At 57.7% G+C, this 14684-nt stretch overlaps 1 protein-coding gene across 1 annotated transcript in view; it reads left to right on the forward strand.

Moving 5' to 3' along the window:
* The window catches only part of RAB11FIP4 (RAB11 family interacting protein 4), a gene marked incomplete at its 5' end in the record, with an annotated part of 94543 nt that overhangs the window by 21889 nt on the left and 57970 nt on the right, over positions 1-14684 (forward strand). The window contains one exon of the mRNA XM_081110127.1: positions 150-238. Coding sequence (XP_080966253.1) covers positions 150-238 — 89 coding nt within the window. The remainder of the gene's footprint in view (positions 1-149; positions 239-14684) is intronic.

Genomic DNA, 14684 nt, shown 5'->3' on the forward strand with positions numbered 1-14684 from the left:
TCCGCCTTTGAATGAGCCGCTGGTCTCCTGGAAACGCAGGCTCTCTGCCTTCCCACGGCCCTTCCCCGAAGGCCTGTTCATCAGAAGTAAAGCTGCCATGCCAGGCTGAGGCTCTGACCCCCACTGTCTGTCTGTCTGTCCGTCCACAGGCTGTGAGGAGCTGCTGAAGGACGTGCTGTCCATGGAGAGTGTAGGGACGCTGCCCTGCGCCCCGGAGATCCCAGACTGTGTGGAGCAGGTAAGAGCGGGCGGCCTCGGGCCCACCTCACGCAGGAGCAATGGTGGCACCTCTGCAGCCCGCCTGGCCCACCAGCCTTTCTGGGTCTTCTTGCCTTGGCTTCTCCTCTTCAATGTCTGGGGGGCCCAGAGCCTCCTTTGAGGACCCTTTGGCTTCAAAGCAAGAAATAGTTTTTGGAAGCAGAGCCAAGAAGCCCCTTGGGAAGCCACAGCAGAGAAGGCACGGGCTGGCGTCCTCACAGAACACCTTGACCCTCACAGAACACCTTGGCTCCCTTCCGTTCCTCTGGGAGGAACTGCGCCCAGAGAGGGACAGTGACAGGCCCGGGTTATCAGCAGGCAGGACGGCCATTGTTTTCTTTTCTCCTGTGCATCACCCCCTGAGCCAACAGACCCCTATATGTGGTTTTTTTCCAAAAACAACAGCCACCAGCTCCCCGATTCTCCGACACAACTGGGTGTCCAGCAATTCAATTCAGTTCTGACACTATCTACCCAGAGTTACAGACCCAGGGTCAAGGGCTCAGCCCCACTTGGGGGCAGCCACACACGGGGCACCCAGGCTGCCTGTCCCCCTGCTGCTGCCTGCAGATGCGGGTTCACAGGTCCCTAGAACAACGGACAGATGCCGGGAAGCACGGCATCACTGTCGAATGAACTCGGGAAGAGTCAGGAGGCTTTGGCACGGGTGACAAAGATTTTTTTTAAGGGTCTTTAGGGTTTGCAAACTGGAAATAGCGACGAGGCCATGCCCAAAAGTGTTCTGAAGAAGAAAGAAGCGTGGAGAGTTCGTATAGTAAAGATTGCTTTCTTGACAAGAACCGGTCCTGCAGGCCTAGCTTCTGCCTTGGCCCGAGATGGGATCCCCTAGGTACGGCAAGTCAGGCGGTCTGGATGCGGGAACATTCCTTCCTTAGTCCTTCGGGGGACGATCAGAGGCTTATCTGGAAGGCTGATGCATGTCCAGGCGTTGAGGCAGGACTGGAAAGTTCAAAAGTTTAAGTTCCCAGGCCAGTTCAAACAAGAACAGAAGTGTTGCCTCAGGTCTCAATCTACAGTGGGGCCTTGACTTAGGAGTTTAATTTGTTCCGTGACGGAGCTCGTAACTCAAATTACTTGTATGTCAAATCTTAAAGTGAACGAGTGAGACACGTGATGCTGGGCTGATGTTGTGGCGTTCACTGTGACGTTCACTGAGCCAACTAGCGGTGGGGTATCTGAAGCTGGCTCGTAGCCGAATTTTAGCTCGCAACTCAAAGCAAAAAATTGGCCGAGAGATGGCTCGTATCTCGAAAAACTCATTAGTCGGGACACTCGTAAGTCAAGGCCCCACTGTACTTGGCTTTCGTAATTTAGCAGCTTGACTATAGTGACTCCATTTTATTTCTTCACGCTCTTCCTCATTATTATTATCAGTTAATTATAAAGGACAGAACTCAGGAACAGCCACATGGGAAGTCTGCAGGGGCCAGGTATGGGGGTGGGGGTGGTACGGAGGCCCCGTGCCTTCTCCAGTGCCCGCCTTCCCCATACAGTTTGCCCACCAGCCTGGAAGCTCTGCGAATCTTGAATCTCGTTGTCCAGGAAGAGTTTTTATAACCCAATCTCCAGCAAAAGGGTTGCCTGTTCTTAAGGCAAATTGTTTTTCCAGAATACAAAATCTGGAGGTGACAGGAAAGCAAAGATCATGTCAGTCGAATTTCAGCAACCCCAGGACTTCCCTCATTTCCTCTCTCAGGACTTGGCACTCGAATAGGTTTTCGTTCCTTTTGGTATAAGCTCCTTCTGCGTGAACTCTTTTCTGCCCTCCGTGTGGGTCTGGCCCTCCAGGTGGCCAGAGCCCAGCGAGATGGCAATGGATCGCCAGACACAGTGGGCAGCCTTGTTCATGAGCACCCAGTAGGACAGCCTGGTTGACCTGGGCTCTGTTCCTCACCGTGGGCTCCCGTGTGCTGGCAGGGGGTGGGGTGGGCGGGACAGTTCAAAGGTCAGCCTGCTGGTCCAGTGGGAGCCTGTGGTGGTGGATCCTGACGCCTAGAGGCCCCAGGCCCGTGATGTGAATGATGTGAATGAATCCCCTTCTGCCTCAGGCTCCTGTTACATTGATCTCTGGGCTCCATTTGGCTAAAGGCCAGGAGGGGGAGACCACAGCTGCTCCGATGTGTGGGGAGCAGAGGGGCCCGGCCTGAGACAGGTCCTAATCCTGTACGCCCGGCCTTCGGGGCCCTGCTGTGTCCCAGCTGTCCCCTACAGGTCAGCTTAAGACTGATGACAGCCTGGATCACTACTTTGGCTTCCCAGGAGCCACTGGGGGACGGAAATGTGAGGAGTGGTTTGGGGAGTGTGCAGGGATGACACATGAGGGGACAGCAGCAGCCCCCCCCTACCCCTCCCGCCCCCAGATGGGGCAGGGGACCTCTGATGTCACCACTGGATGAGGGTTGTAGTTAAAATAGGGAAATGCTTTCGTGTTGGCTGGTGGTAAACAGTGGCAAACTGGGCATCCTGAGGGCACCCTGCCCCCCTCAGCCCTGTCCCCGCCCTGTGAGCCCCCCCGGGGAGCCGGGGGCTATACAGCAGAGGCTCTCAGTCTGCTCTCCAGACTTGCAGGTCAATACGAGTCCATCCAAAGCAGGTGGCACCTGTGATGTGCCAGTTCTTGAACTCCCTGGATGCCACCCTCCCTGCCTGTGTCCCAGAGCCTGTGGGGCCCTGGCACAAAGCACCTCCCTGAGGGCTTGGTGAACCCATCTGTGGGCAGATTTTCGATGCAGGGGCTTGGGGTGTGGTCAGAGGGGGTGCTGGGTGTCTCTGGCATCCATGGATGGGTGTCCTGAGCCTCAGGTGCCAGGAAACGTCCTGGGAGTCCCTCTGAGGCTGGCCTGCTCAGCGGCTGCCCACTGGCCTTCTTTTCCACAGCCCCAACCCACATGGAGCCAGGCCATGGGCAGGCGTGGAGAGCCACCCCCGGGCTTCAAAGGCGAGGCAGCAGTGAGGTGAAACCTGCCCCACACGTGCTGTCAGGTCCTGGGCCCTTGGTCGTTCTCCTGCGTTTGCTGATCAGTGGGGACCCCGTAAAACAAACAGGGCCGCCCGGCTGGTGTGGCTCAGTGGTTGAGTGGCGACCTATGAACCAGGAGGTCAAGGTTCCATTTCTGGGTCAGGGCACATGCCCAGGTTGTGGGCTCAATCCCCAGTGGAGGGCATGCAGGAAGCAGCCGACCAGCGATCCTCTCTCCTCATAGATGTTTCTATCTCTCTCTCCTGTCCCTTCCTCTCTGAAATCAATAAAAATATATTTTTTAGAAAAACAACAAAACAGCCCTAGCCAGTTTGGCTCAGTGGCTAGAGCATTGGCCTGTGGACTGAAGGGTCCTGGGTTGGATTCTGGTCATGGGCACGTGCCTCTCCCCGTCTGGGCCCTGGTTCAGGGCGCATGCAGGAGGCAACCAATCGATGTGTTTCTCTCACGTCGGTATTTCCTTCTGTCTTTTCCTCTCTCCTCCACTTTCTCTAAAAATCAATGGGAAAATATCCTCGGGTGAGGATTAACAACAACAAAACAAATGGAGAGGGCCAAGCCACCTGCTCCGCCTGTGTGACCGCCGTCTCAGCAAATGGTGTCACCACCCATCCGGCCCCCACGCCAGAAAGTCATCCTGGGCCCCCACAGCCAGCCTGACTCCCCTGGGGCCCACCCCTCCCTCTCGCTCCCACTGCCGCCTACTGGCTGGCTGCCTTCATCACCCGCCTTCCTCTCTCCAGACCCACATCCCACAGTTGCCTCAGGATCTTCCTAAGGAGCTGCTCCCGGGATGTCACCACCCCTTCTGTGGCCCCTCATCACCGATGGGATAAAATCCATCTTCGGCTCCTACCCATTTCTCACAGCACAGCGCACACCCTGGAATTGGTAGCACCCATCTGCTTCTCGTTTTTTTTTTGAAAAAGCTATGTTCTCCCTTGCCTCTGAGACTTTGAACAAGTTGTCTTTCTCCTGGATTGTCCTCCACCCACTGTCGCTAGGCAAACTTCTGCTCACCATTTAAGTCTTACATAGGTACCTCTCCCTCCAGGAAGCCTGCCTTGGTTTCCTCTGTCCCAACCTGCCCTCCAGCCTGGAGGAGGACCTGTGCTGAGTTTCCGGGGGGCCCTGTGCCCTTTATCAGTGTCTTACCTCAGCCTCCAGAATGGCTCTCCTTTTCACGGGGCCCCAGAGGCGTCCTCTGGGGAGAGTGGTTTGGCATCTCAGGGCCCTGGCCTGAGGCGTCCGTCCCTGTGGAGCCTGGCTGCCAGGGTGCGCAGGCTCAGGGAGGGAGCATTCCTGGGGTCCAGTGAGCCATGGCTCTGCTCTTCCAGAGAGAGGCCCCGCCACGCCCACAGGGGGCTCAGGTCACAGGGCCAGGGCGCGCCCTGTGTCAGAGCCTGAACGGGAATCTCAGTGAGGGTTCCTCATCTGAGAGCCAGGCTCCCGCTGCCGGAGGGGCAGTAATGCAGAGCGGGTCACACTGACGTAACAGAGACCTAGCAAATTAACTTCCCTCCGACTTTTTATTTAAATCCGCTTTCCCGAAAGGTATAAGAGAAGTACAGTGAATACCCATATACCTGGCACCCTAGATTCACCCATTGTTAGCATGTTGTAACTCTCTTTCTCTGCAAATGTGTGTGTGTTTACTTTTTTCTTCCTTTTTTTTTTTTTTTTTTGGCTGGCTCATTTGAAAGTTAGCTGCAAACATTCTGACACTTGATTCTTTTATAAGAAAACATTTTTATTGATTTCAGAGAGGAAGGGAGAAGGGGAGAGAGACAGAAACATCAATGGTGAGAGAGAATCATTGGTTGGTTGCCTCCTACACGCCCCCTACTGGCGATTGAGCCTGCAATCCAGGCATGTGCCCTGACCGGAAATCAAACCGTGACCTCCTGGTTCATAGGTCAACACTCAACCATTGAGCCACACCAGCTGGGCATGACTCTTTATTCTTAAATACTTGTCCCATTCCTAAGGGCAAGAATACCCTCCCAATACCGTTATAATAATCTGGACAAAACCACCATATGGTTATCATTTGTGGAAAATTTAACATTGACTCAATATATTATCTATACTAATAAAAGTGTAATATGTAAATCGACCGAACTGCCAAACAGCAGAACGACTGTCCGGATGACCACACTATGACATGCACTGACACCAGGCCAGCCAAGGCAGGTGCAATGCGATTGGTTGGGGGCCCCACCATCCCCCCTCAATCACCCCACAGAGGGAGGCCCAGGCCACCGGCCAGTGGGGCGATCGATAGGGGGGCTCCATGATTGATCACACCAAAGAGGAAGGCCCAGGCCACCAGCCAGTGGGCTGCAGCAGGTGGGCGGGGCGATTGATCATAGGGCTCCCGGACTGTGAGAGGGCACAGGCCAGGCTGAGGGACCCCCCGCCCCGTGTGAGTGCATGAATTTTGTGCACTGAGCCTTTAGTCTAATATAAGCTCCATATGCAAGTTTTCCAATATTTTTATAGCTTTTTTTAAAATCTTGGATCCAATCCAGGGTCACATACTACATACATTTAGTTGTCATGTCTCAGCCCCCCCTTTTTTTCACCCTTAATGGCATTGACATTTTTTATTAATTCAAGCCAGTTGCTTCAGAGAATGCCCTCAGTTTGGATTTGTTCGTATGGATTGCCTCAGAGGCCCCAGCGGCAAAGCAGCCAGCAAACCGGGTGTGAAGGAGCTCGGGGATCACCACAGGCAGAAGGGCTTGTCTCTGGGGGCAGAGTGTCCACTCCTTGGCACCTGACCCCAGAAGGGGGAGGAGGCAGCAAGCCTTGGTCCTCGCTGCCTCTGAGAACGTGCTGTGGGCCGCGTGAGTGTCTGGTCAACCCTGGCACCTGGGTAGCAGCATGAGGAGACGTGAGTCCTTGCTCCATAACTGTGGCCACATCATCCTCTCAAATCTTTGCACAGCTGCCCTCCCATCCTTCAAGTGTCAGCACAAATGTCTCCTCCTCAGAGAAGCCCTCCCTGACCACCCATCTCAGGCACCCCTCCATTCCTCACCCCCATCTCTGTCATAACACCCCGCGCATTTCCTTCAGAGCATGCAGTCTCAGTCATCTGGGCATGTCTCGTCTGCCCCCACGGCCCCCACTGGACTGTAGCTCCGTGGGTCAGGGACTTGGCCTGCCTCTGTCATGGCTGTGCCCTCCGCTCCCAGCACAGGGCCTGGCACGGAGACACTGTGGGTACATATTTGCTGCACAGCAGATGGGTGCATCTCAGATGTGGAGGCCTGCTCTGCCAGGGAGGGATGGGCAGCTGGGGGTCTCCCCCAAAGGCTATAACACCACACGCTGGGCCTTAGAAAGGAGCTGGAAGGGAGGTGACCGGTTGCTCTGACCACCAGCTCCTGCGCGTCTGAATTCCTTGGGGGCTGACTCAGCAGGTCTAGGGTCAGGGCGTCTCCTGCAGGCTCCCCGGTGGTGACCCTGCTGGTCGGGGCCCCCACAGCAGAGCTCTCAGTGACTGTGGGTCCTGCCCCAGCGCTCCCCACAAACGCCACGGGAAGAGCTAGAGGGTCCCTCCCTCCGTGGCCTCCTCCCCCTCGTCCCCCTCCTCCCCCTCCTCCTCCTCCTCCCCTCCTCCCGCCCTCCCCTCACCCTCAAGTGTTGTTTCTAGCAGTGACTGTCGCCTCCCCATGTGCGAGGCCTGCTGGGTGTCTGTCTCCACATTTCGGCTGCGGTGACAGACAGCACAGATTCTCTGCCAGAAGCTGCGCTCAGCGGCTTGCTCAGTCTCTGCTGCTGTCCCTCCGCGCTCCTCTCCTCTCGTTAAGGCCGACGCCCTGGGGACGCTGTGTCTGCAGCCTCAGGCCCAGCTGCCCCCAGTGCAGGACGGGCAGCTGACCGGCAGGGACTGGCGCTGCCATCCAAACCTGGAGGCTGAGGGCTTTCCAAGCTTTGGATTAGGGAGGAGGCAGGTATTAGCGTGCCTGCCCGGCCCTCAAGACAAAGGGTTCATTTAAACATGGGGAGAGCGTGAGCCTTGGGGCCTGTGGGTCCAGGGTTTGAATTCTGACCCTGTCTGTGGTCGGTGTGGCCACCTTTTGCAAATTATCTAGCCTCTCTGAGCCTCACTTTCTCCCCCTGCTAAATGGAGTTGTAACTGGTGTCTTCTCGGGGTGATTGCAGAAGAGAGAAGGCATGGAAAGCATCCCGTATGGTGCCTGGAGAATGCTGGAATCTCTCAGGTCACAATGCATCGGGGTGGACATGCCATGTAGATGGAGCGAATACCTTTTGCCCCAGAGTTGCCTTCCACACCTGCATCCTGTGACCCACCTGCTGCTCCTGCACAACCAGGAAATCAGCCCCTGTACATTCCCAGGAATTGGGACCACCCCCCCACACCCTACCCCCACCCCCGTCAGACTATTCTCCGGGCCAGGGCAGGGCCGAGGGCGTGGCCTACCTGCTGCCCCTCAGGGAGAATGCTCAAGGGCTTTGTCAGAGGTGAGCAGCGGCTCCCACCCTGACATGGCTGCATTCCTGACCATACCAATGGCCTGGCTGCATTCCTGACCATCCCAATGGCCTGGCTGCATTCCTGACCATACCAATGGCCTGGCTGCATTCCTGACCATACCAATGGCCTGGCTGCATTCCTGACCATACCAATGGCCGCGTAGCATAAGACACAGCAGACAGCCTGATTCTGGAGACAGCACTCGCGGTGGGCGTCCCAGGCCGGCTGTCCATCCTCCCAAGCCTCTGTGATGACCAGCAAGGGCAGGAGCCCTGGCCGCAGTGCCTTGCCTGCCCCGCTGTGAACTGCTCTCTGTCTCCAGCTGGACAGAGCGGGGGCTCTGTTAACCCCAGGGGCTGGGAAGATGAGCGTCTTTCCATCTCTGAGGCTGTGACTTTACACCGAGAACCCATTTCAGAACAGCCACCTTTACCACACCCGGCCTGGTGGTCTTCCGGTGCGGTGTGACTGAGAACCTTCTTGCTGTCCCCATTTTTTAAAATATATTTTTATTGATTTTTTTACAGAGAGGAAGGGAGAGGGATAGAGAGTTAGAAACATCAATGAGAGAGAAACATTGATCGGCTGCCTCCTGCACACCCCCTACTGGGGATGTGCCCGCAACCCAGATACATGCCCTTGACCGGAATCGATCCTGGGACCCTTCAGTCCGCAGGCCGACGCTCTATCCACTGAGCCAAACCAGTTAGGGCCCCACGGGGATTTTAATCCAGGCTAAAAGGCCCCCTGAGACTTGTGGGAGGCCCAGCACCCAGGTGGAGGCACATCGGGGCCTTCAGGTGCGGCAGTGAACGTCGCCTGAGGCCAGAGGCAGCGGCACCGGGTCCTGGAGGGACAGGCAGACACTCAGATACACGTGAGAGGGGAGAAAGTCGTCCGGGGACATGCTAACCGCATTCCTGTAGATTGTCCATCCCCGATACCCAGTTCCCTGTCACAAACACTGTTTCCTTTCACCTTGCAAAACAGACGTTTCGTTTTCACTTCCTTGTCTCGGCGAAAGGCAACTACACAGAATGTGTCAGCTTCCTTCAAACTGCTATTGGAAATCGGACCTGATCTGCCGTCTTGTACACTTTGATCCAATACGTTCTGTTAGGGATTCTTACACCCAAACAAGGTCCTTCCTGGTGATATGATATCCTTTTCTCATCAGATAAGAATTGGAGCATAACTACTCCTGGCTGCTTTTTCGTCTTGGTAATTAAGAAACTTGGTGCCAATGGTGAATCGATAATTTTCAGTTTAGTTATCTGCCTCCTTTTTTCTATGTGGTTGATTTCATTAGTTCAGCTGTGGGTGTCTTCTTTGTAAATGATTTCACAGATGTCAACAACCACACACCTGAGTGTGGGTGGCCAGGAGGGGCTATTTGAAAGGGTTAATCCAAGGAGGGGGCTGCAGGAGGGAGGAGGCTGGGAACAGTGGCGAGCTTCTCCAGGGTTAGGCTACAGGGGTTTTTACTGGGATGAACAGACCAGGCTGGGAAGAGCCGCAGGGGACGGGGAGAGGCGGTGCCTGTCGGTGGAGCAGACCAGAGAAGGTTTCCCGGAGGCCAGCCTCTGCTCAGGGCTGCGGGGAAGAGCTGCAGGCTGCTCAGGCAGGCTCGCAGACCCGAGGGAAGAGGAAAAGTTTAATCCAAGTTTGGTAACGAGCGTTTTGTTCGGGTGGATGGTAGGGGCCAGCAGTTGGAGGAAAGGGTGGGAATTTGGAGGGTGGGAAGTGTTTGTTCCTAAGTATCCCTTCGTCTAGACGCCCCCCCCCCCCCCCGGGGCAGGGACCAGCCTCATCCATGGCTCTGCCCCGCCCAGTCCTGGCCTGAGGGATGGTCAGTGCCTGTTGCCTGGAGGAATGAGGCCCTTCCTGGGAGGTCCAGGGACACGCGGACTATTCTCCCACCCGCTCCCTGAGGGGTCCCAGCTTCTGGCTGTGACCCCCACGCCCTCCTTCAGGGATTCTAGCTCTTCCCAGGAGGGTCCCCTTTCCCCGCCTGCCCTGCACCCCTTCTCTGCAGGGCCCTCGCACCCCCTCTCCTCTCTCTCCTCCAGAGGGCGCCCAACGCCAGGAAGCACTGCTGGTTCCTGCTCCCACCCAGTCAGTTTTTCCCGGGCTGGGCAGGGGCAGGGTGGAGGAGAGGGTGAGGACAGACCCAGAGGGAACATGGGGGCTGCAGCGCTGGGGGCCGGAGTGGGCAGGGCAGGGCCCCTTTTGCTGTTCGTGGCGCCTGACTGACTGCCCCTTCCTGTTGCCTGGACCCTCTCTCTCATCTTGTCTCTCTCTTTCTCTGCCTGGACTCTCTCTCTATCTTCCTGTGTCTCTTTCTGACTCTCTCTCTCTTTGCCCCTGTTTCTGACTCCATCTCTGTGCCTGTCTGTCCAATCCCAACCCCCCACCCCGTCTTTCTCTTGTCCCACTCCATCCCATCTCTCTCTGGCCCTCTGATACCCCCAGTCCCAGCACAAGGAGGCCTTCCAGTTGGACCTAGGTCTCAGCGAGAGCCAGACACAAGGGCTGGGGATGTAGGGAGGAACAGTTGGAATGTCAGCCACACACAGGTACTTACCTTGTCAGATCTCCAGTCACTACCCCACCTCCCATCCTGTCTACGTAGACTAACCCTGTTAGGTAGGTACTATTATACCCATTTCACTGCTGAGGGAGCTGAGGCTCAGACAGCAATTAAGTGGTTTGCCCAAGGCCAGGACCTGCCTCTGCACCCGCCTGCCGCCAGGTAGCTCAGATGGCCAGCTCTGCGCCCACTTTTCCTGCTGCGTCTCAGGGTCCCAGTCCTCTCCTCAGTACCCTTACCCAGCAGCCTGGAAGAAAGGACCAGGCCTCACTTGCCCTGAGGGGTGTGCGTGGCATCTGAGACAACTTATCGGAGCATCTGTGTTGCTGGAGGACAGCCTTTCGCTCAAAGGAACAAAACCAAGTGTTGCCGGAGCAGCGTGAGGCCTGGGCTGGGGCTGGAAGCACGCTTCCCAGCCTGTTCCCCTCCAGCCTTTGGAGCCCGAGCTTGGCAGTGACCTGGCCATAGAGGGTCCTGCAGCCAACACCGCGTCGGGTGGAGGGGCAGGTGGCGGAGCCCCCGGGGCGTGTGGTTGAAAGGTGTTCCTCAGAGGGGGGTCCTCTGCAAGGGAGTCTGAGAAATGCACCAAGGAGCGATGAGCCTGCCTCTGGGCTGCAGGACTTCCGGGGCCCCTGCCCCTCTGCCCCCCATCCCCACCCCCAGCCCCAGCCCCCCTTCGCCTGCCTTATTTGCTCCCAGAGCCCTCCCTTTTCCCGCATGTTTGTTATATAAATGCAGACCCCAGGTCCTGTGGTAGCCCAGGGTGTGGTAGGAGCATGTCTGAGACATCGCTGCCCCTTGTCCTCAGAGGAAGCAGCCCGTGGCCCTGTGATAACAGGGGGGTTTGGTTAATAGCTGTTCCCCAGGGACCCTCGGATGCAGCTCGTCCACAGCCATGTGTGTCCAGCCCCTTCCCTAGCCAGGGTCACCAGCGCCACCGCTCCCAGGGGCACTGTTCCTGTCGTCGCCCGCAGAGCCGGCTCCTCTGGGCGTGTGCGGGTGCAGCCTGTGCAGCCAAGCGTGATGGTCCCCGTCCCAGCCCTTAGCATTGTCCGACGTCTGCAACAGCCTCTCTGCTGACTTCTGGTCTGATCTGCCCCCTGTGGTCTCTCCTGCAGCCCTCCTGTGGGTTAGGTGTCCAGTCCTGCCTCGCCAGCGACCAGAGCAGCCCACAGCTGCCCTCCAGCTGTGCTGGGCCCGAGTGGAGTCCTGCCTCTGAGGTGGATGGGCTGTGTGGTCTTGGACAAATCACTTCACTGCTCCGGGGCCAATGTCCTCACCTGTAAAAAGAGGATAAAATACTTACCCACCAGGTTATCATCTTTTTTGCCGTTAGATACAGAGCTTCAGGAGGCCAGAGATTGCCTCTTATTCCACTAGTAGAGGCCCGGTGCACAAAATTCGTGCACTGGGGCGGGGGTCTCTCAGCCCAGCCTGCGCGCTCTCGCAGTCCGGGACCCCTCAGGGGATGTCTGACTGCCAGCTTGTGGCTGGATGGCCTTCTGCTGCTGCATGAACTTCAGCACCTGCAGCACGTGCACGGGCTGGGCCACCACGGTCCGTCCTGCGAACACCATCGAGTGGGTGAGTCAAGCGCGGAGGCAGCTCACCCTGAGTTCCCTGCGCTTCCCTGAGTCACTGAGTTGTTCAGACCGACTGCCTTCTACAGAGAACTGCACCGGGATCGGGCCTAAGCTGGCAGTCGGACATCCCTCTTGCAGTCCGGGGCCCCTGGGGGGAGGTAGCAGTTCGCCAAGTGACAAGAGGCCAGGGAGGAGCCCAAATCGGGGCCGGACACTGTGCCGCTCGGGCTCATCCCAGCCTGCTGCTCGGTAGTGCTGCCGTGGAGCTGGGAGAGGCTCCTGCTGGCGGCTGTGATCGCCAGCCATGAGCCTGACTTCTGGCTGAGGGCACGTCATAGTGACCGGTCGTTCCAGTCGTTCCGCCATAACGGTCCTTAGGCTTCTATTGTATAGCTGTTCCCCGGTGTCTGGCATGTACTTGGTCCTGGTGAATGTTTGTTAAGTGAGTGCATGTCAGTCACTTTGACCGACAGCTTCTCTGCAGCTTCTCTTGAGCTTGATTGGCTCACCCAGGACTTCCCAGCACCGCCTGCCCGTCCTGCGTCTCGGCTCTGCCGGTGTCCTCTCTCCTAGACCTCCCCTCTGCTCTGTCTGCAGCTCTCATTATTTTGGGGACAGCTCAGCTGCCACCCCAGAGCCTTTCCACCCTCTCCCCCACCGGAAGCAGCCTCCTCCTTCCACACCGACCCTCCCCCATGGCCCCACACCTCTGCCTGACTGGGGGGGGGTGGTCCATTTGTGTCTCTGTGGGGCAGCTCTGTTGTTCTCTAGGTGGGGTGGGGTGGAGGGTTGTCACTTTACTGCTCCCTCTTGGGGTCCCCAGAGCCTGCATGGTGCCAGGTGCAGCGCAAGCTCAGGCAGGAGGACACAGGCTGGACCGGAGCTGGTGGCCGTCACCGTGCTCCTTCCAGCCCTCGTGGTGCCCTTCACGGAGGGAGGGAGCCGTGGGCAGGAGGCCAGCCCTGCCTCCCTACGCGCATGCCCCGCTGGCTGGGCCCCACGAGTTTGTTACAGGCCTGGCGTGGGGTCCGCGGGAACACCAGTCTGTGGGTCTGGTGGGAAGCGAGCGCAGCGGAGACGCGTGTTTGTCCCGGGTCAGGGGCCCTTCCCGTGTAAGGGGGCCCTGCCTGCGCCCGGGAGGCGGCGGCGTGGCTTCACAGGAGAGCGTGGACTCGGGGTCCGCGGGCCTGGGTCTGACTCCGGCTCCTTCCTTCCGAGTGACACTCTGGGCAGGTGGGGTCACGCCTCCGAACCTCAGTCCTGCCTGGTGCCCTCTCGGCTCGCTGTGAGGACGGGGAGGGCGCAGCCTGGGCCGCAGGCAGGTGTGACGGAGCCGACAGGGACAGGGCTCTGGAAGTGGGCGCCTGTCGGGATCACGCCTTGGCTTCTATCTTCCGGCAAAGAGCCATTAATTTCTTTTTGTTTGTTAATCCTCACCGACGATATGATTTTTAGAGAGAGTGGAAGGGAGGGGGAGAGACAGAGAGAAACATCGATGTGAGAAAGATACTTCGATTGGTTGCCTCGCGCGTGCGCCCCAACCAGCGCTGGGGATCGAGCCTGCAACCGAGGTACATGTCCTTAACTGGAATCGAACCCGAGACCCTTCAGTCTGCAGGCCGACGCTCTAACCACTGAGCCAAACCAACGAGGGCAGAACCGTTCATTTCTTGGACTTCTTCATTTTCTCTCGCTTCCCATCACTCCCGGTAGCTGGTGGCTTTCTCTCTGGGACTATTTTTTCACAGAAAGAAATGTGGAGTTTTTAAAAATCACTTCATAGGAGTTATTACACACGGTCTGTAAGAACAGCACTGCTGGAAACCCTGACTCAGTCACGTGCTGAGCCCCCGACACCCACAGCTCCCACCTATTTCTACCTGTACCCATAGCCCCTTCCCTTATGGACCCCTACCCACCCCATAGAGGCCCCCACTGCCCATGGACCCCCGACCCATGAATCCTCCCACCCATGGACCCTCCCTTGAACCCCTACCCACTGCTTCCATCCCCCACAGCCCCCCCCAACCTCACAGCCTCACAGCCTCACAGCCCACCTGTCTGATAAACACCTTCAGGCCGTTTGCCACAGAGGACCAGGTACATGGTTGAGGCAGGAGCCCCCTCCCCACACAGGAGCCTGAGCCTGAGCCTGGGCCTGGCCTTCGACTCAAATCACACCTCCATCCTGTTCACACCTCCATCCTGTTCACACCTCCATCCCCTCACCGCCCCTCAGCCAATCCCCATCCCCAAAGTACACAGCTAAGGGCCACCACAAGATTACCCAGCCCTGCCTCCAGCCAGCGGTCAGACAAAAGTAGTGGGTGCAGGAGTCCTCAGAGCTCAGTGTGCGCCCGCCCCTCGGGACGGTCAGAGAGGGTGGGGGGCGTTGGCCAGGGAGCCCTTCTTTCCCTCCGGAGCTCCTGCGGAACCGCTGTTACCAACACCCCAGTCCTCCCTGCTCAGAGTGGGACCGGGAGGCCACCTGGGCGCTTGTTAGAGCTGCAACGTCGCGGGCGGACCAGGCCCGCTAAACCCGAACCTGCATTAACAAGACCCCGCTACTCGTTCACATGCTCGTTAAAGCCTGAGCCACACCCTGGGGAGTCCCTGGTCTCCACCTGGTGGCTGTTGGAATCACGCTGTGAACTTTAAAAATACTGAGGCCCCGGCCCCCCGCCCAGATCCAGACCCAGTGGGTCCGGCGATTGGCCTGGACATGGAGCGTTTTAGAAGCTCCCC

Source organism: Myotis nattereri, assembly GCF_964212035.1.
Source record: "Myotis nattereri genome assembly, chromosome: 16".
NCBI classification, from domain to species: Eukaryota; Metazoa; Chordata; class Mammalia; order Chiroptera; family Vespertilionidae; genus Myotis; species Myotis nattereri.